At 43.1% G+C, this 26,507-nt stretch overlaps 1 protein-coding gene across 1 annotated transcript in view; it reads right to left on the bottom strand.

Moving 5' to 3' along the window:
* The window catches only part of LOC108941254 (FRAS1-related extracellular matrix protein 2-like), a 57,914-nt gene that overhangs the window by 20,671 nt on the left and 10,736 nt on the right, over nt 1-26,507 (bottom strand). Inside the window, exons 3-4 of the mRNA XM_018763961.2 lie at nt 6,751-6,897; nt 1,995-2,225 (exon numbers count right to left, since the gene is read on the bottom strand). Of these exons, the coding sequence (XP_018619477.2) occupies nt 1,995-2,225; nt 6,751-6,897 (378 nt within the window). The remainder of the gene's footprint in view (nt 1-1,994; nt 2,226-6,750; nt 6,898-26,507) is intronic.

Raw genomic sequence — 26,507 nt, 5'->3', positions numbered from 1 at the left:
GACATACATTGTGTAATATAGGTTTAACAAATAGAAGAACCTCGATGAGGTATATTGGTGGAGTATCCTTATTACGGTATAATGCTTGTAAAAGTTGAAATACAAGCTTGTGACAGCTTGAGGGGTGACAAATTGAGAATAGAAAATCATCCATTTCCATCTCTTCATGTATTTATCACCGTTGATCAAACTCCCAGACTAACCGGACACTTATCTAAAAATATGCAGCAAGCAGGTGAAGTGAAGAGCTTGACATCTGATGTTAACAGTATAGCTGCAATCAGCTGGGAGATGCTGACATGTTTTTCGTATGAATATTTATGGTATATTTGCGATTGAGCGCAGAGAGAGATGTGACATTTTGAAGCATTTAATACGATAATCCCTGGCCTCGCCATGCAGCTGAACCATGAAAGTTCTCTAGAGGTCTTACTTAAACATGAGAGCTTCTGTGTGATAATCAAACATGATGAAATGCTTTCTTTTTACTGAGTTGTTTAAATTTAGAAATATACAAAGCGGTCATATCATGAATTTTATTTTCTTAGCCAAATTCCCATGACCCATAAAAAAATCTAAAAAGGCAGGCTCATATTCGAAATACACCAGGCATGGAAATTTTTTTTTTTTCATGGTGAAATTTAAAAAAAAAATGTTTACATGTGTCCCCAGTGCTTGCTGGTGTTTCTTTCGTGTTTGAGGCAACAAACAGAACTATGAGCTTCTGTTTATCTCAAAACTTTCAAAAGAAGAAGCCCCTTTTCTCTCTTTTTTACAGAAACTCTGTAAAAGGCACAGTGTACAGTTATCAAAATAGCACCAGGAGAAGAAGCAAACCAAAACAATTCAAGTTTCCCATGGAATTAATAAGGATCTCATAAAAGTATAACTTATTAACATAGTTAAAAGAGGCCAATTAGTCAATCTGACCCAAGATAGTCATAGAAGTACAGACCATATTCTGTGTTTTTTTTTGGCTTTTTGCTAATCTTCCTTCTTTAAGTTGAAAGTTCCTGGTATCTGGTGAAATGCTCAAAGGGTTTTCATGATGACTACTTGACATTACAGGAAGTTTTCTATACTTGTGGCGTGGTTGTGCTAGAGGTTGCACTGATGTCTCGCAGTGTCGAGGTGCATGATGGGATTTTAGGTTCAATCCCTACCCAGCATGTGTGGAGTTTGTGTGTGGCTTTCGTCCCAGTTTGAAGATGCGTTTCAGATGGTCTGGTGACTTAATTGCCTGTAGTGTGTGTTTTACATTGGTCTTGGGGGGTGCGGTGGGTCCTGTTCTCCGGTGGGTCTGGGGTTCGAATCCCGCTTGGGGTGCCTTGTGACGGACTGGTATCCTGTCCTGGGTGTGTCCCCTCCCCCTCCAGCCTTACGCCCTGTGTTGCTGGGTTAGGCTCCGGTTCCCCGCGGTTCAAAAAATGTGTGCGTACATTGTTCTTGTGCACAGATGGGTAAATGGTTGTAAGGAGTCTGTTTCAGTGTATGTAATGGTCAGAGATGCCTTGAACAAATGTGTTAAGTGAAAAATATCACTGTATGTTGCTTTTGAGAAAAGTACTAAATGAATAAATATTCTATTTATGTAATGTGCTGCCCATACAGATACACATTTATTCACCTTTGCTATGATGGCACACAGTCAGAAAGAGCTATTACTGTGTAGCTTCAATAATAATATAAATCAATCAATCAATCAATAATCAATAATATCAATATTGATTCATTGATGACTGATTCATGAAAGTGGAGTTTAGAAAGCTTATTGTCCAACTCGTGAAAAAAAATGCATTTCTTCCTCCAAGTCATTTATGCCATGTGCCAGTGCTACAAAAAGGTTAAATTCAAATCCTGAATTTTCTACCCAGCAGTAATTTCATGCAATGACCAAGTTGCTGTATGCTTTGTAAGCCACATTAAAGCACAGGGACAGGTTCGAAGCCGTAAAACCATCAAGACTGATTATTAGGTGGTAGAAGAATGACAACCATCAGCTGGGTCGAGGATTTCCACAGTGGCTACGTCAGGGAACTCCAACACTGCCATGACAGGTTCAGAGAGAACAATGCGGAAGGTCTCCGACTGCTCAAACATGTTGTCGGGCAGGATGCGGACCCTCCAGGTGGCGGTGCTCTGGCCTGGATTAAATTGGACCTGCTTCTGTGACTTCCCCTGGAAGTCTTTGTCCTTCTCGGCTGTGCCATCTCTGGTGCCAATACCTATTGGAAGCACCAAGTTAGGAACAGTTAAAAAATTTGTCAGAAAAATACTAATCCTGACCAACATTCACGGACATACACAATATGTTATTGCTCTCCAGGATCCAGCACCACTAGCTTCATTCAAATGTACATCTAGAGAGTTGAAATTCCTCTGCAAAGCACAGTTTCTCGTAAGATGTTAGTACCCTATATGCAAGCCTTCATAATTCAATTATGTCTTACAGTGCAAAGTCATGGAGTTCCAAAGATGCTTCATAAACACACAGAGCTCTCCTGTCAGCAATCAGTATTCGTAACCCTGCTGATTGACCTCCTTGTTTCAATCCCAGGGTTGCGATGCTGGACCCAGCAAGAGGCCGTTTGATCGCCACCACTGTCGGGGTCCTTCTGCCATGGCGGCCATGCCAGCTGCCACGTGGCACATGGACATCGGCCGCTCCGTTTGATAACTGCTTGATGCCCAGCGGGTTGCCTCCAATTAATAAAACAGCAGAGCTGCGACCACTCTGGCCCTTCCCTCCACACCTCCTGCCTGGATTATTGCACAGATGAGCTGCTGCGGAAAAATGGCACTCATTGTCTGCAACTTCCCCTCCAGAAAGACAGCTTCATGTTTCAGTCTATTCATGATGAATCTTTAGACACCAAGAGTCCAGATGGAAAAATTGATGCACAGAACGTTTTTTGTCGATGGGATCAATATTTACAGTGCAAAATGTATTCAGACCCTGAAAACGTGATAAAATGTTGCTGGATTAAAAACAACACAATCAATCCTTTGCCCAAGTAGAATTTTTCTTTTAAAGTCCAGTCCTGAAACAGAAACACTTTAAAGGCAAAATTATTTTTTTCACTGCCGAGCTTGTAAATAAAGGCTAACAATGAAATATGCTGATGCATAAGTATTCATTCCCTGTGCTCTGGTGGCTCAAAGTGTATCTATTTGTTATACCATTGACCTCTGCCGGTGCACCACTGAAGAAGTTGCCTCCATTTGTTGGATCTAAGCCCCATGAGGATTTTTCATCAGGCAGTGAATGTAAATGCATAGAATGGAGGACCAAAGATCATCCTAAGGAAATTAGACAAAAGTTTTACCAATGCACGGAGAAGGAAATGGGTATAAAACAATACCTAAGGGTTTGGATATCCCAGTGAGCACTGCTGGGTCATTAATCAATGGAAGGAAATGGAAGGTGCATCAAGTCACCAAGGCAGTGCCCAGAAAAGATGATCCTTTAAATCTCACCATCCAACAACAGTAAAGGTTCAATGGCATTTACTGTATATGAAGAGTTCCGCATAATGCTGGCCTGTGTGGGACAGTGGCAAGAACGAAGCCCTAACCCTGAAGAACTCTGCGTGGATTTTGGTAGAAAGTACCAACATGGTCCTACTAAGATGTGGAAAAAAGGTTCAGCTTTTTTGGCTATAACACAAAGCACTTTCCTTGTGATGCACAGAAGTAACACCATCCCTACGATGAAGTATGATGGTGGCAGCATTATGAAGATGGGATGCCTCTCATCAGCTGGGAGTGATAATCTTATCAGAAATTATACAATAATTAGTGAAATACTACAAGGGCACTTGGTTCAACCTGCCAAAAACTAAACCATTGTAGGATATTCAGCAAGACATGGCATTCTTTGAAAACTGTACAACTGTCCAAGTAGTGGTCAAGTATTACTCCTTTGGATACAACACTGAGCACTAAGTACTAAGTACTGATGTATGGATAAGTGACGTATGGATAAGTGATGTATGGATCAGTGTAAATGGTGTATCTAGCAGTGTAAGTCACCCTGGTCAATAAGGTGTGTGGGCTGATAACACTACATAGAGTTCATTGGAAGTCGCATTAGAGAAAAGCATCTGCTAAATACACACACACACACACATTTTCAGAACCGCTTGTCCCATACGGGGTCACGGGGAACCGGAGCCTACCCGGCAACACAGGGCGTAAGGCCGGAGGGGGAGGGGACACACCCAGGACGGGACGCCAGTCCGCCGCAAGGCACCCCAAGCGGGATTCGAACCCCAGACCCACTGGAGAGCAGGACTGTGGTCCAACCCACTGCGCCACCGCACCCTCTCATCTGCTAAATAAATCAATGTAAATGTAAGTACTATGGTGATACATCAGTTGGTTGTGTCTGGGTGAAGGACTTTGTTGAATGGGGCATAAGCAACCAGTTGCGCTCAACATCAGAAAGACTAATGAGGTGCTTGTGAAATTTTGGCATCCAAGAGCACACAGTGTTTAGTGAGACAGTTGGTAGTGTAGTGGTTAGAGCAGCTGGCTTTAGACCTGAAGGTTGCTAATTTGAGCCCCACCTTTAGCTGTACTACTCTTGAGTAAGGTACTTACCCTAAATTGCTCCAGTAACATTAATCACCTCTATAAATGGGTAAATAATTGCAAGTACCTTAACATTGTAAGTCTCTTTGGAGAAAAGCATCAGCTAGGGTGGCACGGTCGCACAGCGAGTAGCACTGCTGTCTCTCAGCGCCTTGGTGGTGTGAGAGAATGTGGGTTCAATTCCTGCTCAGTCTCTGTGGAGTTTGCATGTTCTCCCTGTGTCTGCGTGGGTTTCCTCCTACAGTCCAAAGACATGCTGTTCAGGTTCCCCCATAGTGTATGAGTGTCACAGAGTGAGAATGTTTCACTGATGCATGGATGAGTGACCCCTTGTAGGTAGTGTACCTAGCAATGTACTTACCTTTGTGAATAAGGTGTGTGGGCTAGTAACACTACATAGTATCTGTTTTAAGTTGCTTTGGACAAAAGTGTCTGCTAAGTGAATAAATGTAGATGGTCAAGTGGTGGGGATGTACTAAGGGGTGCAACTGGAATAGAGGCTTTATTGTTCCAGCAATGCTGAATGTTCAAGGCTCCCTACCCACTGTAATACAGTTAAAGCTGTTATTGTTACTAAAAAAAATACCTTTTTCCTTTATAATTACTGTTTCTTGATGCAACTTTGCATTAAATCTAAATGCGGCTGTATCATTTGCAAACCAGAGACATGAATTGGAGCCTATCTTGGGTTTGAATAATTTCGCAAGGCACTGTAAGTTTTCGAAGAAACGATGCGTAAGTAATGTCAGAATCATCCTGAAATATTGAGATACACGCATGATCTAGAAAAATCTGCGGAGAAGTTTTTGAACTGCCGTGCTGGAGGCATCCAGCTGCGCTGTTTCGACAGCCTGGCAGTGAGGTCTAGCAGCCTACTGTAGTCCTGGATGGGTGGTGTGATGAAAGGACCCCCAATGCAGATGTGCCATAGTGCGGCACTTGGAGGAGGCTTCGGATCACTGCACGGTTGGGCCTGGGGACAAGACACTGGCTCGCTGCTTTCAACACTTCTGTCTTGCTGCTCCAGCAAACAATGCCAAGCTGTGCAGGTGAGTGGGGGAATGGCAGCTGGGGGGTGGACTTGTGCAGTCTTCCCTTTCTTTCTCTTCCATCTTCAGCACTCTGCTTAAGGGCCCCATCATTAGTGTGAGAATGTGATGAGGATTGGCAAGGAGATAATGTCATGAGGACTGGCTTGACCACAGAACAAAGCTTCCCTGTCCTTACAGTGTGTTTCTCTTATCTACCCCAAAAGTTCTGAATATTCACAGATCCAGTTATAAAGGCACAGGTTTTCTGCATTTTGATGGAAGTTAGTATATAAGACATGAATTCACACCAGTCTTTGTTGGGTGTGAACCCTGCATGTTTGTAGGGCTGTTTTTGTCCATATAACATATATTTTTTGTCTAAATATGCTTCTTTTTTATTTCCTTCAGATGGGATTTTATTGTGTTCAGTCTTCACCCAGTTTCCGTCTCTGTCACTAGTTCCGCACATCATCTTGTTTTTGTTTGTACGCTGCTGCAGCCTTGTGCAGTTTCCCTCCAGGATTCCATCCATCCATCCATCCAACCATCCAATTTCAAAAACCGCTTTTCCTAAGCAGGGTCACAATGAATTGGAGCCTATCTCGGAAACTTTGGGTGTTGAAAGGATTCCAGTCCATCGCAGGATATCATTCATTCATTTCATTCATTCATTCATTCATTCATCTATCATGTATTTCGTAACACAAATGACTGAGTTTGGAGTCAGTCAAATGTAAGCTGCAGTTAGCAAAAGCTGTACCCCACCAAAATTTCAAGAGAACAGGAATGTCTTATTACAAGGAAAATGTCTCTCAGAGGCAAAAGGGCTCTGTTAGAGGTGGCACAGTTCAGAATGAACAGATCCTTTGGATTTAATTTGATTTGGGGGTTGAGTGCCAATCTTTCAGAAGCCAATTTTCAAAGCACTTTGACCACATTCAAGACTGACCAACCACAAAAATATAAGGCGAAATCATAGGTCATCTGATAGACTTAAAATCTGAGTTAACCTTTTCCTGACCCACATGTTGACCTCCTCATTACAACCAAAGAATCTGCGATGACAGACTGAAGAAACTGACCGAAAACAGAAATGGAAAGGAAAGCGAGCAGCAGGTCCACTCACTCACGAAAGCGGTCTCCCCCTGGAAGCCCCTGCGTTTCAGCACCACCTCCAGGAACTTGGCCTCCTCATCCACCACGTAGTACTGTTTCTCGAGGGAGATCCAGGCCCAGTTGAGACGGAACAGCTGGTCTTTCAGTTCATTTCCACCTGCACAGAAAAACAATGCAAGCAGGATTTAGGCAAATGGCTCTGTAATCAGCCTCTATTACACAGCATGGGCTCCTGTGGGCACCTCTCTCCATGGGCCGCTATTGAACGGAGGAGATGGAATCCGTGAGTTTGTTTAAAGCATGATGATTTAAAATAATGAAAAAGTCTGAGCTAAGGCAAGGACTTTATTTAGCAGCGTGCACATACCGCATTTAATCTTATGGTTTACAGTGTGTTACCATCGTATGGGAGCGTTCCGCATTATTCGTCTTCACGATGCTTCCCAATCATTCACTCGAGAGCCAGTGCGCTTTCTCTCTGTGTGACCTCCTGCCTGATGAGGTAGCTGACAGCACTGATTTCTAACAAAAGCACTGATGCTGCAAAAAGTTCAAATTATGAGATCTAATTGCCGCTTTCTAATGAATGAGGAGGGAAGAAAACTTTATTATTTCTTATTTCAATGACATTTGCAATATTTTTTGACCCCCTTTGAAGATTCCACTCAGTGCAGAAGCTCTGTGGTCCTGGGGGGATTCCACTGCCTGTTAGTTTTAGACCACACACGCACACCTACAGACACACATCTCTCAGTTCTGCACCTGCTAGAGCTATTGCACCTCAACTTGGTGGTAATTTTACACTAAAATCCCCCAGACTCTTAGAACCATGCTTAAATTCTGGACATATGACCTCCAGTTTTGGATTGATGTTGCAACTTCCAGTGAACTCTATGTAGTGCTACCAACCCACACACCTTATTCACCAAGGTGACTTACACTGCTAGATACACTACTTACAAAGGGTCAATCATCCATACATCAGTGGAACACACTCTCTCTGTCACTCACAACATATCAGTAGCTATAGACTAGAATGCTTTCTATTTCAGGTCTCCATACCTCCTTGTGTTTGCACCTTCACAACATGAATTCCAAAGAGCAACAGATCTGTTGAATCTGTAAATTGTATGAAGGCAGCGAGTAGCACTGTTGTCTCACAGCGCCTAGGTGGTGCGAGAGAACGTGGGTTCGATCCCCACTCAGTCTGTGTGGAGTGTGCATCTTCTCCCCATGAGTTTCCTCCCACAGTCCAGAGGCATGCAGTTCAGATTCCCCCATAGTGTGTGAGTGACAGAGACAGTGTGTTCCACTGATGTATGGATGATTGACCCTTTGTAAGTAATGTATCTAGCAGTGTAAGTCACCTTGGTGAGTAAGGTGTGTGGGCTGGTAGCACTACATAGAGTTCACTGGAAGTTGCTTTGGAGAAAAATATCTACTGAATAAATAAATAAATATAACATGTTCTCCACTGAAATGTTATGTTCCTTTAATAGGTACAGTATATCCTTTCTCTTTATAATATTTTGGCAGAAGGTGTTGAACTGATACTGTATCTCTTGGCTGCTGCCATCCCTTGAAGAAAATGTACCTGGCTGCTCTGTATCTAGATCTCTCCATCTGTTGGTGTAACGCACTTTTGTCTTGTTTTCTGAGATGTACATCGTTTTGCAGAATAGCATCTGCTGAATGAATACATGTAAGTAGAGAACCCATGAGTGAGTGGATCAGGTGGAGAACCCCAGACTGGGTGCTATCGTGAAGTGAATTACGTCAACCCCCTGCCTCTGACATGCACATTCACGTTTACATTTATTCATTTAGCAGATGCTTTTCTCCAAGGAGATGCACATCTCAGAAGAAAATACACACTTTGCTTCTTGCACTTGGGGTACTGAGGAGCACTGCACTGCTAAAAGTACACAAGGAACTGCAAGGAAACAACCCACAACTTGCATTGTTACACATCATCTGAAACCACTTGTCCCATACGGGGTCGCGGGGAGCCTAACCCGGCAACACAGGGCGTAAGGCTGGAAGAGGAGGGGACACACCCAGGACGGGACGCCAGTCCATCGCAAGGCACCCCAAGTGGGACTCAAACCCCAGACCCACCAGAGAGCAAGACCCGGTCAAACCCACTGCACCATGGCACCCCTCCATTGTCACAATATAAAACCAAAAGCCAGCAAGAAGGTTTGGATAGTACTTCTTGGCACCACTACAGAGACTTGCCCCATCATTTTACTGTTACGGTCAGCCGATCTTCTGTGGCCCCCTCCGCAGACCGTGCACCTTCCATCATTTCCTTTTATGTATGAAACAGAGCCACACATTCACCAAAGCATATATAAGGCACGGTGTTTCCCTCAAGTATCAACTGTGTCTCCGGTGCACCTGTTTACAGAGGTTTTATCTGTCTGGAATGACTCCAGGAGAACTTATCAGCAAATCAGGGGGATTTAACAGATGGTACACCTGTGCGTGGAAAAATAATAAATTATTACAGGAGCCACATAAATCAGGAACTCTACAGATAGAACACAGCAATGCTACATTGGCAGGGACAATATTCTATGTTGTTTTATTTGCACAAAAAGTTTTCATATTTTTCTCGAAGGACCTTGAAACAATAATCTCATATAGTACGAGGATTGTATTTTATATGAACACAGTAAAGCTAATAAATGGGGTGACTTTGAAAGTTCCAAACACCGAGACCCCAAAAATGAAGAAAGAGAAATTCTGATATACAATAAGAAATACTAAGTAATTATTGAGAAGGCTCTTTACTGGTACATTTCAATATTTCACAGTGGTGTGCAGTTCTCACGCAAAACACAGGGAGCCGGGACGGCTGAAGCCAAGTGCAGCGTTGTTCGTTAGAAGTTGAGGGAAGAGGCAAGGTCTCAAAACCAGGGACAGGCGAATGGTCGGTCGATCGGCGAACAGGACAGGAACGAGGATCCATGGACATGGTCGGAGAACGAAGCAAGGAGTCAAAAAAAAAAAAAAAAAACAGAGATTGTGGACAGAGCAAGAGTGTAGTAACACAAGGAAGGGCGGTTGTCCCAAATGAGATTCTGCAACGGTACGGGAGCTGAAGAGGGTCTTTATAGGGTGAGCGATTACTCATGAGCTAGTCCGGAGTCAGGTGTTGTTGCTTGTGTTGTGGGCGTGGACGTGACAGTAGCTCTGGTTTAACAGCTAGGCTACAAGAATTCTATTGAACCCCCATCCCAAAAAAATCTACTTTATTATTGCATTTTCACTATTTCATTTAGCTGACACTTTTCTCCGAAGCAACTTACAATTATTCACCTGTTCATACAGCTGTGTAGTTTTACTAGAGCAATTTCAGGGTAAGACTCAAGGGTAACACAGCTAGAGGTGAGACTCGAACTTGTAACCTTTGGTGACAAAGGTAACAGTTCGAATCACTATACTACCTGCTACATTTCACAGAGTTTAGGTGTGATTAAGAATAATGCAGAAAAACTGTATTTTTATCATATGCATTAGTATTAATTTAGCTGAACCTTTTCTCCCAAATGACTTACAATTTTAGGCTTTTGTACAAAGCTATTAGCAATTGTCTACCTATTTCTATAGCAGAGTACTTTCTACTATAGCAGTTCAGATGAAGCACCTTGTAAGTGGGTATTACAGAGGAGAGGTTCGAACCCAGGCCTCCCAATAAAGTAGACACTAATCCAATTTCCTTGATTTTTCTGTTACTGCCTTGTTGTATACAAGAACTAGAGATCCTTCAAGGTAAAAAAAAAAAAAAACTTGGTGTTTTCTCTTATAACCAATGCCATGTGGAACGGAAGACACTTCCTACGAGTTTTGCTTGACCTCTGGGATGAGCACAAAATGGTGGGGATGGTGAACTCAAGGTGCCATCAACCATCCCTCTGTTTCATATGATTTACGTCCCTCTTTGAAAACTGACTTACTAACAGAGAGAAGCAAATGTATACATTTTTTACTTTCCTGGCTGTGCGGAACCTGTGTCAAGCACAAGCAACAGTAAACTTCATAACGGCAGATCTTAACATTTATGTTAAGATGATGGCACGGATGTCAGCCCCGTAAAAACACTTCCCCTGTTAAACTGTATTTATTGCAAATGCAAATGACATCCCTTCAATCATAAACCCAGTTAGAACACTTCAAGACCATGTATAGATAAAAACATCACTGTGTGCTCTATATATTTAAGTATAAATATTTGGAACTGGGGAACTCTGCTTATTTATATTAAAACATTTGTACAGTTAAATGGTCCATTCAAATTTGGTCACTTAACAGCAATCCCAGCTCGAATCTGATTTTTAGTATTTATGAACGAGTCCTTGAGAGGGATTAGAACCCATTTGAGAATATGCAAATCAAAGATTAAATGTAATTATGTGCAGCAAGAAGGCCAATGAAACACAAAATCCCAGGCTTCCTTAGGTGGATGATATGGCTGGGTTTTTCTCCCTCATTTCTCTCAGCATCATGTTTGATCAGACTCACTCTTATAGGGAACTAAGTGCATTGCAGGCATGTTACCCCAGAGTGAAAAGAGGCTGGAAGCTCAGAGCACCCTGGAGGAAGTGTTAGTCCATTTTTATTCCTCCTGAGTTTAAATGGTTCTCACACTGAAAGAGGAACAATATGGACTGGATAACTGTGGTGGGACCAATACCATGATTTGGACCTGAAATGGGAATGGTACCCCCCCACAGACCTGTGCGGAACAATGAGTGGCTACCTTAACCAACCGCTGTGAACATGTGCTCCGTGAAGTGGAGCAGGATTCACACACACACACATTTTCAGAACCGCTTGTCCCGTACGGGGTCACGGGGAACCGGAGCCTACCCAGCAACACAGGGTGTAAGGCCGGAGGGGGAAGGGGACACACCCAGGACGGGACACCAGTCCATCACAAGGCACCCCAAGCGGGACTCGAACCCCAGACTCACCAGAGAGCAGGACTGCGGTCCAACCCACTGCACCACCGCACCCCCTGAGCAGGATTCAGTCTCAGCAAAATTCTTCCCATTTTTATTCACATCCTCTTGGTAGAGTTTAAGACTACACAAAAATTAGAGCTAAGCAAACAAGACATGTCACACAAATCATTCAACCCAAGCCTTCTTTTACGTATTTTATGCAAAATTCCACTGCATTATACACACTTGTTTTATAAAGATTTATTTGTACATGCATTAAGGCCATAAAATGAACATTTTTTCAGCCAGCAGGAATACCATCTGTAACTGATTACACGAGATCATCTCAGCCAAGTTTATTTTATAAGACTTGATGTACTGTAGGTAAAGCGCTCAGTCTGTAATGGTTAAAATAACATTAAAAGATTAAGATTTAGAGGGTGTGATTAGGAGGGGGCACAGTAGCACAATGAATTTGAGCAGGTCCTGCTCTCTGGTGGGTCTGGGGTTTGAGTCCCGCTTGGGGTGCCTTGCGATGGACTGGCGTCCTGTCCTGGGTGTGTCCCCTCCCCCTCCAACCTTACGCCCTGTGTTGCCAGGTTAGGCTCTGGCTCCCCGCGACCCCGCATGGGACAAGCGGTTTCAGACAATGTGGGTGTGATTAGTATACAGTAAGTTTTGGAACAGATGTGTTAAAATACGATGATAGAATAAGAGAGTGATCTTGCTCTCGAAAACAATAAGGCGTGACTTTCAACTATATTTCTATTAGAACAGAAACTGCACGCTTTTCTAAGTACAACGGGTGCCCACTTCAACAAAGACTAAAGTCTCCCTGCAGAACATCAGATCAGATATACCATACCACTTGAAATACCCCGCCTACTCAGCTTTGAAGTGCTTTATTTCAATATCTGTACATTTCTGATCATTTAAGTAATAATCGAGAAATATTTTACACTTAGTTCATGTCACTTTACATTATTATTTTACTAAGCTCTCTCGATCCAATAGTCCTTATGCTGTTTTCAATTGAATTAATTTATGTTATAGGAGCTTCATAATCTTTCAGGCCCTTGACATTTCCACCCATGCCTGCACGATAAACTAAGATATCTGATTTAACACTGTTTGCTAATCCACTGGCAGGCAGCTCTCTAACTGCTGCTTTGAAAAAAAAAGTTGGTGTACGTACAACTTCCGAATTTTCTTTTGATGGAATCAAACAGTGCTCATCCAAGAATGGTGCCAATGGGACACGAAACTAAATTAGATTACATCTGCCAAGTAATTTTTAAATGGGATAATCTTGATGTTACAACTTGGAAAACATTGCATTTGACTCACAGATGAAACATTTTTTTTTTTTTTGTTTGCTGATGTTCCAGCATTTTGAAGTATTTCTTCTCAGGAGAGGAAAAAATGTAAACGGTACTGTGTCCACAGCATTAAAGGTCTATCTATACAATAATACACAGGGTAAGACGTTAAAACCCTTGTGCTAAAATTTAGGTTTGCATTCATACAGGCAGGAGCTTCGGTTACGGAAAGCCCTCTAAAGGGAGTCGGGCAAAAGTCTGGGATCAACCAACGTGAACACTATTTCCTTGCCACTGTTCTGGAACATGGAGAGCCAAATGCCCTTATTAGGCTATCCCCAACTCTTGGGTCTGGGGGCCGAGGGGCTAAGTTGACTTATGTTCACTCAGCCGGTCATTCATACGACTGCTCGGGGCCCAGGCCTTTGGTTGAAGAGTAAATTATCCCAGCAGAAAAACAATTCCTGCATCCTCAGTGTCACCACTGTCCTACAAAAAAAGGCCAGGACCATAAAATGAAGGAATGTGCTGTAAATTCTGACGGTGGGTAGAGTGAGCTGTACTGCTGGATGGCTTCTTTAAGCCATGAAGAATCACGAGTACAATCCCAAGAAACAGTTTTGACGATAGAACTTGTCTTAAGCTGCCACCAGATGGGAGTTAAGTGACAGTTACACTAACAGACAGATTTAGAGCTTGGAGGTTCTTACAGAGTTTTAATCCAAGACTGCTAACAAGAGAACAGGAGACCATTAATCTGTCACCACTTCCTTTAAGACAGATTCTCTTTCTCCCAAACCTCTCTGTGGCTGAGGAACAGCCCCACAGGCACTGGACATGTCAAAGTTTTCAAAAATAACCAGGCTGCCAGAAAGAATGGAAGTCTTTCTGAAAAATAGAGGCAGACAACTATTCTCAGCTTTGAAGGCACCTCTCTTCTTCATAGCCACAAAGCAAATATTTTATCTAGATTATTCTCACTGGTAAAGCTTTTGAGCGACCGCACATGTTCTCATTTTCTTACAGTACTCTGTTTATAATTTGTAACTGTATGACAAAGATATTTCTTGGCAATTTTTTAAATTGCCCATAAATATCTTTGCATTCTCTCGCACAAATTACACAAGTGGTGCCCAAGGATTTAAAGCTGTTCCTTTCATCTTTTACTACGTGAACTAATATGTCTCAGATATTATGGAATATATTAAAAACAATAATATCCACATATTGTTCCATCATGTCAACATATCTGTCTAATGACCACCAAAACCTGTTTTCTCTCTGCACGCTCAGAGGGCGGCATTCTTTTTCATTATTTCAGAATGTTCCTCCTGGTTACTATGGAAACCATTTAAGGCGCTCCATGGGCAACTGGAGCAGCAATAATCGGGAGTCTCTTCATTTTGGCTGTGGCACCTCCATGCCAGGCAAGACCTGGGAGATGGGCAATGGGACTGCAGCTGAAGGTCTGCCAGTTTACATACTTTGTGCCCAACTTATGACTGTGCAGGAATCCAGTTTGCTCCCCCTCCTCAGCAGACAGCAGATACAAGAGAAAAAGAAAAAGCGACATATTGATCGTGGGGCATGAAAACAGTTTGTGTTGCATGGACCACTGAAGACAAGGGTTTCTAAGATTTGATTCCGTTCTTGACTCAACAAAACTCTGTCTCTGTCTCACTCTGTCTCGTGAATCTGACCTTTTTGAACGGGAAAATGGGCTCTAATAAAAGTCCGTTTTCAGCGTGACTGAGAACACGGAGGCACACACTACTCAAACCCCGAACTTTCCAGCCTAATCCTATTACTCCTCCGTGAGAATGTCAGCTCTGGAGGAGGCTCACGGGGAACACTTCTGGATTAGCTGGCCTTCCCATCCTGTTGCTTTGCACTACAGAAGCTATGCCTGTCATATCTGGGCCCCTAAAACCCTGGGGATGGGGTGAAGGAACATGAGGAGGGTGCATCCCACCAAGGTCAAAACCTTATCCCAGAGCCACAGCCAATTCATTAAATGTGAAGATTAAAGTTCAGACTTTAATCGAATCAGCACAATCTGCTCAACAATGTATTCTTTCATTTTGCCAGAACTTTCAGGCCAACAAATGGAGAAGCGGATCCTCCTTCCATGGTTGGTCCAACTTCTTCCCCCAGTCTAGGGCTACTTTTGCTACAGTAGATTAGTAAACAGAGAGCAGCAGATACCAAGCAGTTGAGGACATGGGCTTGCAACCTGGAGTTAGCCCTCTCTTACTGAATCTGTAGTACCCATGAATAAGGTACTTACGGTGTTCCGCTGGTTTAAAATTGAACGTTTTTGTAAAGACATAGTCTACTCAGTGTAATTAAAAAAGCTATAACAAATTAATAACGCCTATTTATGGTTCCCCTAAGGTACTGCACAGTTTTGCAGATTTGCCCTGTCCTGTTTGCAGGAGGTAAGATCCAATTTCCGCTAATAAACTTCAAATTGAGAAGCAAACAAGGTCATGTTCATTCCCACTTGTCCTTTAACAACTTCAAAAACATTGCACACTAAAGTGTGTTTCATTGCATTAATGAAATTATTAGATTAGCAAGTAAAAATAACTAATGATATCTCACTTTCACCGGAATGTGCATCATTTTCAATTAAGTACCTCCTCAAGGGTAAAACACTAGCATCGTTTTGGGATTTACAGTCTAAGTGCTAAAGCATCTGCTGTCCCATTGAAACTTGCACCAGCATCAAGAGTCTGAATTCCCTGTTGCACTCAAAATGACAATGAAGTGAGGAATCAGCAGCTGCACACTAATTTATTCCGCATCCGCAGATAAAGGTCACCGGAGATTAAATATTGAAAGTCATTTCGCTAGTCAATTATGCACGACTGCTCTGACGGTCACCTGAGCATGCTCTCTGAAGTGCAAGGGGACCAGGGGGGAAAAAAACATGAGAAAAAACAAAACCAAAAGGTGGGAAGAGCACCAAAATTTTAATAATCCCAGTGAGCACCGAAAAAGACAAAGAAAGATGACAATACAGTTCATATCAGAAACCCCTTCTACTCAGCCTGACTTGCATATTCCAACCTGCAATGTGTGTTTAGAAACATCCTGCAGTACTTTCCTTTCCACATGATTAATAAGCCAACACTTTCCCATTCTGAGTCATGCAGGTAACTTTTTTCTGCCTGAATCAAACATCTTAAGTTTTTAAAGTCTTCTTTTCTGAAGCATTTTAGGATTTCAAACTGGTGTCCCTGTACTCAACGATGAACATGCATGATCATTATGCCGATGCCCAAGTATTCGATTTTGAACGGACAATACATGGTCATGGCACTGGTGCCCTAGTACTTAAGGAAGGAAATAAATGCTCATCACATGGATGGTTCAGTAGTGAAGTGGACACTTAGAGATCACATTGGCAAAAGACATACTTGTTAAAGGGTTTTCTGTAATCACAGTGTTTGGTGAACCACAAAAAAATATATATGATTAGAGAACTAAAGACCTGGACAGACAAAAATACTGCTTGGAGAGGTTGTTTTGGAACACTGAGTGCATTAAAATTGAGAAATATTACCCCTCTCATGTATCTTTACATTGATTAAGTCCTGATGAGACCCTTGACTCTTTTCTCATGAAAAGGCTGGTAATAATATTTAATTTAATTATTATGAAAATCGTTCAATCACACAGCAACCCTCCCCGGCATTTTACCCGTGCCTGTAAAATATTTCTCATGGAAAACTTCATCTATAATCTGATAAGAAGATGATGTTTATTTCATTGTTTCATTTACCTGATGCTCGTTTTCTCTTCATTTCACTGATGCACATTTTCTTGAAATTTTTGAAGTTTATACTGGGAAGTAAAGTTGTAAGAGTGTAAAAACAGAGTAAAAGTAAATAAGATCATGAAATGTTGCAGGGTAAAATGGTCTGACAAACAGGCTCTGTGGAGAGGGGGGATTGGAATTGGAGGGCTCCTATTTCTTGACCTCTGAATGCACAGTGTTTGCTCTCTTGTCAGGCGGAATAATACTGAATGCACTAGCAAGAGAAGAACAAAAACCCCATGGGCCCCTCAGCTCCATGTGTGCCATGCTAATCGCTGACGGCACTCGCTGTGGCTGCTTCGCGGCTGCACCCAATGGCTCCCTATAGCTTGTTGTGTTCCAACTGAATTAATCGAGCCCAGGTCCTTCTTATGTGTGGGATGCCTAGAAAAGGAGGTGTGTGATTTACGAGGCAGAAGATAAGGAGCGAGGGTCTAACTCCAACCACAAACGGGTGACTAAGATTTCATAAAATTGGATTTTCAACCTATGAACTATGAAGCTATGAATTATAAACTATATGTAAGGGTTCCTTGACTCTTCCTTTTCACATCTTCAGGTTAAATATGGTTCTTTCAGCATCACTGTTGCACATCAACATCTACACCTTTCCTCGTTACTATCATCAGAAAAAAACTGCCTGAGTGGATTTTTTAAATATTTCGCTTTAAGCAGCAGCCAAACCTTTTTTCCATGTGGGTTAGCAAGTTAAAATCACAGGTTTTTCAACTGCCCTCAAAAAAGGAAACATTCTGAGGAGATGTGACAAGTGAATTCTGGGCTCTTTTTTTCCACTTGGTTGCGGCTCAGAGAGGGCAGCATGTTGGCGCTTTGAGTAGCGCTACTGCCTCACGGTACAGCCAGGGTGGTATGAGACAATGTGGGTTTGAACCCTGCTCAGTCTTTATGAAATTTCTTTGTTCTCACTGTGTCTGTATAGGTTTCCTCTGGGTGCTCTGGTTTCTTCATGAAGTCCAGGTGAGTTGATGTTAAATTCCCAGTTATGTAAAAATAGGTGAGTGACTGTGTGTTTGTGGCTACCCTGTGATAGACCGACATCTTGCTCAGGGTGTTGCCCGCCCCCCAACCCTTGTGCCCGATTATTCAGGAACAGGCTCTGGAATCACAGGGCGCAAGGCTGAAGTGTGGAGGGAGTAAAAACATGCTGCCAGTGGCCCATTACTATGTGATACTGGAATCCCTGCAAATATTCCAGCCCTTAGATCCTAAAGCACATCTTTGGCCCCAAGAATAAAGATGCAGTCTCTGCCTTATAATCTCAACTTTTACATTCACTGTACAAATCTATAAAAGTTAAGACCTAAACCTGAAGCTCTAAACTGCTGTCTTAACCAACTGGTGTCTTCAGTGCCCGAACGCTTAATAAGTGTTATTAAAAGACATGGTGATGTTGCACAGTGGAAAAGACTCGACTGTCCCAACTTTTTTGGAACGTGTTGCAGACATCAATTTCAGAACAAACACACACACATTTTCAGAACCGCTCATCCCATAGGGGGTCGCAGGGAACCAGAGCCTACCTGGCAACACAGGGAGTAAGGCCGGAAGGGGCACACCCAGAACAGGACACCAGTCCATCACAAGGCACCCCAAGCAGGACTCAAACCCCAGACCCACTGAATAGCAGGACCCAGTCCAACCCACTGCGCCACCGCGCCCCCCAGCTCAGAACAAACATATATCCTCAAAAAACAATGTAGTTGATTAGGTAAAACATGAAATACCTTGTCTTTATACTGTTTTTGTTTGAATACAAGTCAAGGTAAATTTACAAATCACTGCTTTTTGTTTTTATTGGCTTTTCCATATTGTTCCAACTGTTTTGGAATTGGGGTTGTAGTGAGAGCCACCTACAGTCAAAATCTCTCCCCTTATACCATAGTATTTAGCCTGATCATCAAGACATCTGCTACTTACCATTAGAGGTATATGTGTTTTTTATGGACTCCACAGCGATGTTTGCATGGCCTGTAAAACTACTATCACCACATTTGTTTACTTTTCTAAAACAGAAAAGCTTTGGTCTGTGCGCCTTTGAGTTCTGAATGCCGAATTGACCTCATAAGCCATTCGTAAACTAGTCCACCCCCTCACAAACCTCTGAAAACACTCAGCCCTTCCACTTCTACCTTGGGTGTCGTAAGTTCAAGCAGTCTCTCTGGTCTTATAGTGTGTACCCATTTAGCCTTCATTGACAAAGTGGTACCGTCATGGGGTAGGAGCTTGTGGGAGTCCAGAGAGAGAAACCAGAACAAGCGTAAAATTCCCAGAATTGTACTGGTGCCAAGGCATTTCCCCACTCTTCTCTACCCTGACCCTCTGTGACAGTTAATATCTCACCTTGCAGAATGAAAGCAGAAATGCATGACTGATCCAAATATGTCTGAACAACCGTACAGGGTTGATTCCGAAAGCCTGGCATTAGCAAACAGTCGCTTGGACCATGCTGTTTTGTTAAGTGTAATTTGTACCTTTAGGTTAAGTAGTCATTCAAAACATGTTATAACTGGAAATTTGGAATTTCATCAGACAGTGAGAAGTTCTCACATATTTCTTGCACGCAGCCTTTTCTTTGCACTATTTGGCATATCAGAAAGCTGTTGAGCACATAAGTCTCCCAGTTAGGCACAACAAATAAACAAAATCTGTCTGTAGCACCAAAACCAGACCAAAGAGCTACCAATACATTAAATGATGAAATTTAACTCCAGTTAAATCAAATGACCTATCTTCACTGTCAAAATACTTTATTGATCTCTGGGGCAATCATGGAAGGCTAAGCAGCATAAATTTACATTTACCTGATCCTTTTCTCCAAAGCAACTTTCAATTATCTATCCAGTGGTAATTTCTTTATTAGAGCAACTTAGGGCAAGTATGTTGCTTAGGGGTATTACAAATACAGGTGGGTTTCGAACCTGTGACCTTGGGTCCAAAGGCAGCGGCTTTAATTATGACGCTCACAATTGCCCCCTGCATGCCTCCAACAATTGGTGCAGAACTCCACAGAGTAATAACGCTTGTATGTTTTGGTCCCTGCCAGTACCTGAGAAGTTGTTATGCCCCTGCTACTAACAATACTGAAGGGAGTATGAAGATTCAAGCTTGCAGCCAAGTGGACAAACAGAAGGAGAAACCGGCTGAAGACAGCATTAGCAACCTTCCATTCAGTGATATTTTTGCTGTTTGTACTTTCCGGTGACATGACTAACGTGTAAGACCCTCACACACCCGTTCTTGTTAGCAGTCCTTGTTATCTTCAGATAAGCCCTTGGACAAGGTGAGGGCATTCACACTTATACAAGGTAGGGCATCCCCGCTTCCCTGGGATGAGCTTGACCATTCCAGTCACATCACAGGCCTTAAGCATCAACTCCTTGCGATCTTTCGAACCCCATGTCTTTTTCAGACCTTTCTGAAGCTGAAGACGTACAGAAAATAAGGTCCACATCATAAGACATGCCTTCCAAGTTATACAGAACCTTGGACTTCGGGCATCTGGTTATTGTGAATAATACAGGCAAAGGACAACTCCGGCGCTCACTGATTATTTCTGCCTTAAACGAAACACAACATGAGGCTGTTTTCTGAGCTACTTGAAAGTAACGGTGGTTTTCTTAACCTATCTTTAATAGATTTAACATGAGGTGGCTTCATAACTGGGGACATGGTGGCACAGTGGGTTTGACCAGGTCCTGCTGTCCAGTGGGTCTAGGGTTCAAGTCCTGCTTGGGGTGCCTTGCAATGGACTGGTGTCTAGTCCTGGGTGTGTCCCTTTCCCATTCAGCCTTATGCCCTGTGTGTGTTGCTGGGTTAGGCACCTGCTCTGGACAAGCTGTTTTAGACAATGTGTGTGTGAGACTTCATAACTTGCTGTTTGAAGTTCAGTTAAATATGTGTTTTAATGAAAAGTTAATGTCATATACAGCACTTCACTGTTTGTTTCAGAACATGAACTTCCACATTATCGGTCACAGTTATAATCAGTTAACTGGTTTACCAGATTGTTTGCCAGGGGTAGGCGGCACTGTCCGATTGATTTGTTCTGCTTTTGGTTTTCTGAAAGTGTCAGTGAGTCAGTGAGTGGGTCATGATCAGGATGAGGGGTGTATGCATTTCAGTCCAAAATTCCCCACGATGTCAGCAGGAGCACAGCTCTGTGACAGCTCCTTCAGCATCAGCAACACAACTTCAAGAACAGCATATACTGCAATGTTTAGGGCAGTGCCTTGTAATCTGAAAGTCCATGGATCAAATTCCCACAGCTGTACACTTGATTAAGGTACTTACCCTGAACTACTGGCATCCTGTCCACGGGGTTACCCTGGGGTGCCTTGCAATGGACTGGCATCCAGTCCTGGGTGTGTCCCCTTTCCCTCCAACCTCATGCCCTGTGTATGTTGCTGGGTTAGGCTCCAGGGTCCCAGTGTTGCTGGGAAGGCTCCAGTTCACCACGACCCCGCTTGGGACAAGCAGGTGACAATGGATGGATGGTTCCTGAACTAATACAGTAAGACTGCCATACTGTGTAAATGGCTACAGTTAATTATCTAGCGTTACAGGTTGCCTTGGAGAAAGGTGTCACCAAAATAAAAAAAAAATAATGCAAAAATCTGTGCATGGCTGTGAGGTATTGACCAGCATTCCGTGCAAAAATGACAAGGACTTTGTGACAAAGAGCAGTAACTAGAGCGTCCTGAGTTTAGTGTGCCCACAGCTTTCACTGCAGCCGCTTCACAAAAGTCAAGGATTCAGAATGTTGGGGTCCATTATGAATTATTTAATCAGTCTGATACAGTTCCTATGCTTTCTTCTTTTTTGAAAGGGGCACATGTAGGGGAAAAAAGAGATTCTTTTGAAAAGCATGTAAATCGTTCATTTGCAAAGTGAAGATCCCCTCTACAAAATGTGAGTGGTGTTCAGATCTACATGCAGAATATTATACTGCATCGAGGAGCCAGGTTTAGGAGTACCATGTCTTAACTAGCACAACAAAGTGTGGGAACTGCCAATGCGCCGCAGCTCTGGTCAGCCAAAATACTTTCTGGGGGTGGGGGAGGCAAAGAGTCACGACACCAGGGCCTTCTGGGAAATCCCTTGCTAAGCTGTGCCCTCTTCTGAGCTGTCAGCGAGAGAGGGAAAGAGACAGGACAGGCACGCTGCAGCTCTACAAGCTCAGTCTCGGCTGCTGCATGCAGAGAAAACAACAGTGCAGCAAACAATGGGCCTCTGGAAAAGCAATGAGTTCAGCTGTGTGTGTAATTAAAGGAGAAAGTAAAGAGCGTCCAGGGCCACACACACACTTCTCCAAAAGACACCAGCGGCCCTTCAAGACCAAGGGTTCCAGCTTCATTAAAAAGAATTAGGAGGAGAGCAACAGAATGAAGAACAGTCTGTCCAGAAGACTACAGTTCCTAATTTACAATGCTGGAAAAAAAAGTCCCTAGGTGACCCCTAGTTGAGCATCAGACAGAAAAGTGCAGCTAAGTGTAAACTAATGGAAGTTGCTTCCAGATGAAGGTGTCAGCCAAATAAATAATGTAGGAGAAAACATCGTTTCTGCTCCACCAGCACTGCCATCCTTGGGGAAGGGCGTGGGTCTTACATGGGTCTTACACATTCTGCCCTCCAGCACACAGGCCTGGGCCTCATTTCTCCACCACGCATGGAAGGGCTGCTCTCCAACACAAACTGCTGTGGATCTGTCATTTTTCTGCTCCGGCAACAACCGGAGAAGGAAGCCGTACACTCTGCGTGCAGGGAGGTCCCTCCTCCTTTTAGGGATTACTAGGGCACCCCCCAAAGGAGGGGTGAACACGGCATGGAGAAATGTAGGCCAAGCCTGGCTGGTACCACCCAAGTTCTGCTGGTCGGTGTTGTAAAACTTTAGTCCCTGGGCTTAACCCCAGTGAACATGTTCCATGCAATTCATGTAACATTCCCTCCTTGTTCAGCGATGCAATTCAAAACATTTCAAACCTACTTCAAGGCAAGCTAAAACATCCCATGGATTATGCTTCATGCTGTGGAAAAAAAAAAAAGTGTGAGAAAGTTTTTCTTCTTCTAGTGTAATTTTAACAATTCACATTTTTGATACAGTGCTGAGTTCCATATTTAAGATATTTAATGTGTTCAGAGGGCACTGTATTGCATGAAATTCCCCACTCAGCAGTTAGCTTACCGGAACAAGAAATATAAAGACAAGGATAATTTAGAGCTCCGCCCTTTACCCCGATCGCAACGAGATAAATCCTGTCTATCATTATGTACCGGATTGGCCCTTCACGCCAGGACGCAACGCTTTCCCATTGCCCTCCAGTGTTCATCAACATGGGCAAAACATCTGGCGCAGCTCTTTGCACCTTATTTCATCTAGTGCTGTGTTCATTAAAGAACACCAACCAACATTATCACCATTTTGAGTTAACTAAGGCTCACCATCTCAACTTCTCCTTTGCCAAGGAAACAAGATGAAAGAAGTGTATGTGAAGAACAGGACTCTTCACACAATAAAGTAAATGGATCTTAAGAAATCCAGTTTTTCCCTAACCAGACACAGGGACACCCATCCTGGAAACTCTCTAGAACTCATTTGATGCCTCGTAATCTCAATTCTTAATCAACTCAGCTCCTTGAGTAGTGTTTATATTCTCCATGGTTTTTTTCTGAGTGTTTAAGGAGAGGCAAGACATGGAGCCTTTAACAGTGAACTTCCACTTCACTACAAACCAGGAAACTATTGTGAACATCCCCGTCATCTGAAGAAGGACCGCTGCAGGACAGTGTGTAACTTTGCTCACTTTGAAGGTTATAGCTTGTCCTGAAGCTCACACAACGGAAGACGGGAAGTGACTGGCGGTGCAGGCAACGGAAGGCTTCCTCTCAAAGTCCTCAAGACAATCTCTCTTCACAAAACACCACTGGATGCCCCGGCCAGCCTGAAAAATGTTTTGTACTGAAGTCCTTGACGTGCTGCCAAAGGATAAGTAAAGAAACCTTTTGAGGTACTCTTAGCTTTTTGGCTATATGGGCTACAATGAACTTGGTCCTCACCTCCAACCTCGAAAGAAAAATTAAGATCACCACAGAATTCAACACTGACAGATGCTTTGAGGTGAAAAACAACTAATGGTGAGACAACCACCACAATAACAATCAAGTTGCGACATATTGTAGGTTTATAAAAACCATGACCGTTGAACCGTGACCCTACGTGGGCTGAGCCTGGGCATTTCGCATTTAACTTCAGTAGCTTAAATCAACTTCAGGTCTTATTGGTATACAGAGACCAGGAATCCTACTGGACCCTCTGTGACTGAAGTAACTAAAATTTGTATTGTAAAAAAGCACATTGAAGAGTCAACAAATCACACATTTAGTTTCTGGATAAACATCAATCTGGAAAAAAATATTTAACATAAGACAAAAAATCCTGTAAATATTATCACAGCATTAAGAACTTTCCACAGACACACCGAGAAAAAGATTTGTAAGATGTGTGGTAAATACTCATCACAATTCTTCCTAAGCCCACTTACTGGACACACCTGACCTTAACCAGTTTTAATGCCTTAATGGCAGGCATTGAAAAAAGAGGAAGAGCAGCACAGCAGCCACCCAGCAACTACAGGGCACTTCAAGAGAAAAACAACAGATTGAAAAATAAAGAAATTTGAGTCCTCTGAAAATCTAAGCCTCAACCAGCAATTGGCTGAACATGAATATAAAAAGGTCCCAGGTATCTGATGTAAAATAATTTTTTCACACTGAAAAAAGATAAAAATCACTGCCTTTCCTCTGATTTAATTAAGGGGTGGAAAGAAAGTCCCGATTTAACGTTTAACAGCACCCCTTCACCAAAGGTCCAAATCTCACAAGGGTCACTGTTATTGTCCTCATAAGCCAGGCCCTTATCCTCAATCCCCTGCTACTTATACAAAAACAATTTATAAAAAAAGACTTTGAAAAGTTAATTTATTGAATTTTCCCACCACATACTGAAAATAACTAGGAAAGATAGTTGATAATGAGCTAAGTAATCAGTCTTGACAAGATAATGCCACAGATAAAAAATGCAGAGCTGTTGTTCCTGTATGGGGTGCGGTGGGTTGGACTGGGTCCTGCTCTCCAGTAGGTCTGGGGTTCAAGTCCTGCTTGGAGTGCCTTATGATGGACTGGTGTCCCATCCTGGGAGTGTCCCTTTCCTCTCCAGCCTTAGGTCTGGCTCCCCATGACCCTGTATGGGACAGGTGGTTCAGACAGTGTGTGTGTGTGTGTGTGTGTGTGTGAGAGAGAGGTTGCTGCAGACCTGTGTTGGGGTTTTGCCCCATCCTGCCTGCATTTTCCAGTTGTCCTGCTGCATGAGGGTGTTTGCTACTGCTGCTGGTGGCCCATCTCAGGGAATCGCTGAGTGAAATCTAATCCAAGGCTTGACCCGACACGCTAAATGTGAATTAGTAGTGCAGGGGAGAGATGAGCTCCTCTGCCTTTGCAGGACAATTGCTTGAGACAAGCCTTTGATAGTAGGTGACCTGTATCAAGTAGCTCTGGCAGCTTTGCACATGATCCTGGACATGGTGCTGGATGGTTCTGTTAGGTTTCCAGCAGGAAATATTCCAGGGTAAATTCTAATCAGGAAAAATGTGTATATCTTTGGAACAGGAATGGTCAGATCTGTTAGATGAGCCTCATACTATTGTTCAAATTTGTAAAAGTTCCACCTATTTATATATACACACCAACCAAGCAACATCTACAACCGACAAGCCTTAGGAAGGGTCGCAGTGAGCCGGAGCCTTATCCGGCAACACAGGGCGCAAGGCCGAACGGGGAGGGGACACACACACCCAGGAGAGGACGCCAGTTTGTCGCAAGGTAACCCAAGAGGGGCTCGAATCCCAGACCTGCCACACAGCAGGCACCGGCCAAACCCATCATGCCGCCTATTTATACATATGTATATATTTTTCTTTTTTAAAGCAAAACTGTGGATATAATCTCGTATGTCTGTTACACTCTCAGTTTTTGGTTCCAAAAGCCATCCTTTTCTGAGTGATTTGGTTCCAGCAACTCTCTTTTTTTCGCAGTGATTTGTAGGATGAAAAGAGCGAATCCTCCAGCCTGACAGCTGCGGCCCAGAGGGGCTGTCTGAAAGAGTGTGGAGTGATGAGAAAACAAAAGCCTGGGACCTGAGCATCAACAGACACTGACTGGCTGACTGAGAAGATCAGGTAGTGCAAACAGATACTCTGGAGCGGTCTGGACCACTGAGAACTCAGCCACACTCACCTGATTAACTACAGAGAAAACAGGCTCCCCTTGCTTACCTGAACTATAGCTTTACAGCAGAACATACAATATTGTGTAATGGAGCTTGCAGGTGTTTCCTCTAATGCAGTGATACCTTGTGCATGCAATCTGTGCCCCGACAGCCTGTTTCATCCGTCTTACATTTACATGTATTCATTTAGCAGACGCTTTTCTCCAAAGCAGCATACATCTTATAGAAAAGACACACACACACACACACACACACACACACACACACACACACACACACACACACACACACACTTTCTAAACCACTTGTCCCATACAGGGTCACAGAGCCTAACCTTGAGAGCTCAGGGCATAAGGCTGGAGAGGGAGGGGACAC

This window comes from Scleropages formosus, chromosome 10, assembly GCF_900964775.1.
Source record: "Scleropages formosus chromosome 10, fSclFor1.1, whole genome shotgun sequence".
Taxonomy (NCBI): Eukaryota; Metazoa; Chordata; class Actinopteri; order Osteoglossiformes; family Osteoglossidae; genus Scleropages; species Scleropages formosus.
This window is presented reverse-complemented; position numbering and strand designations above follow the sequence as displayed.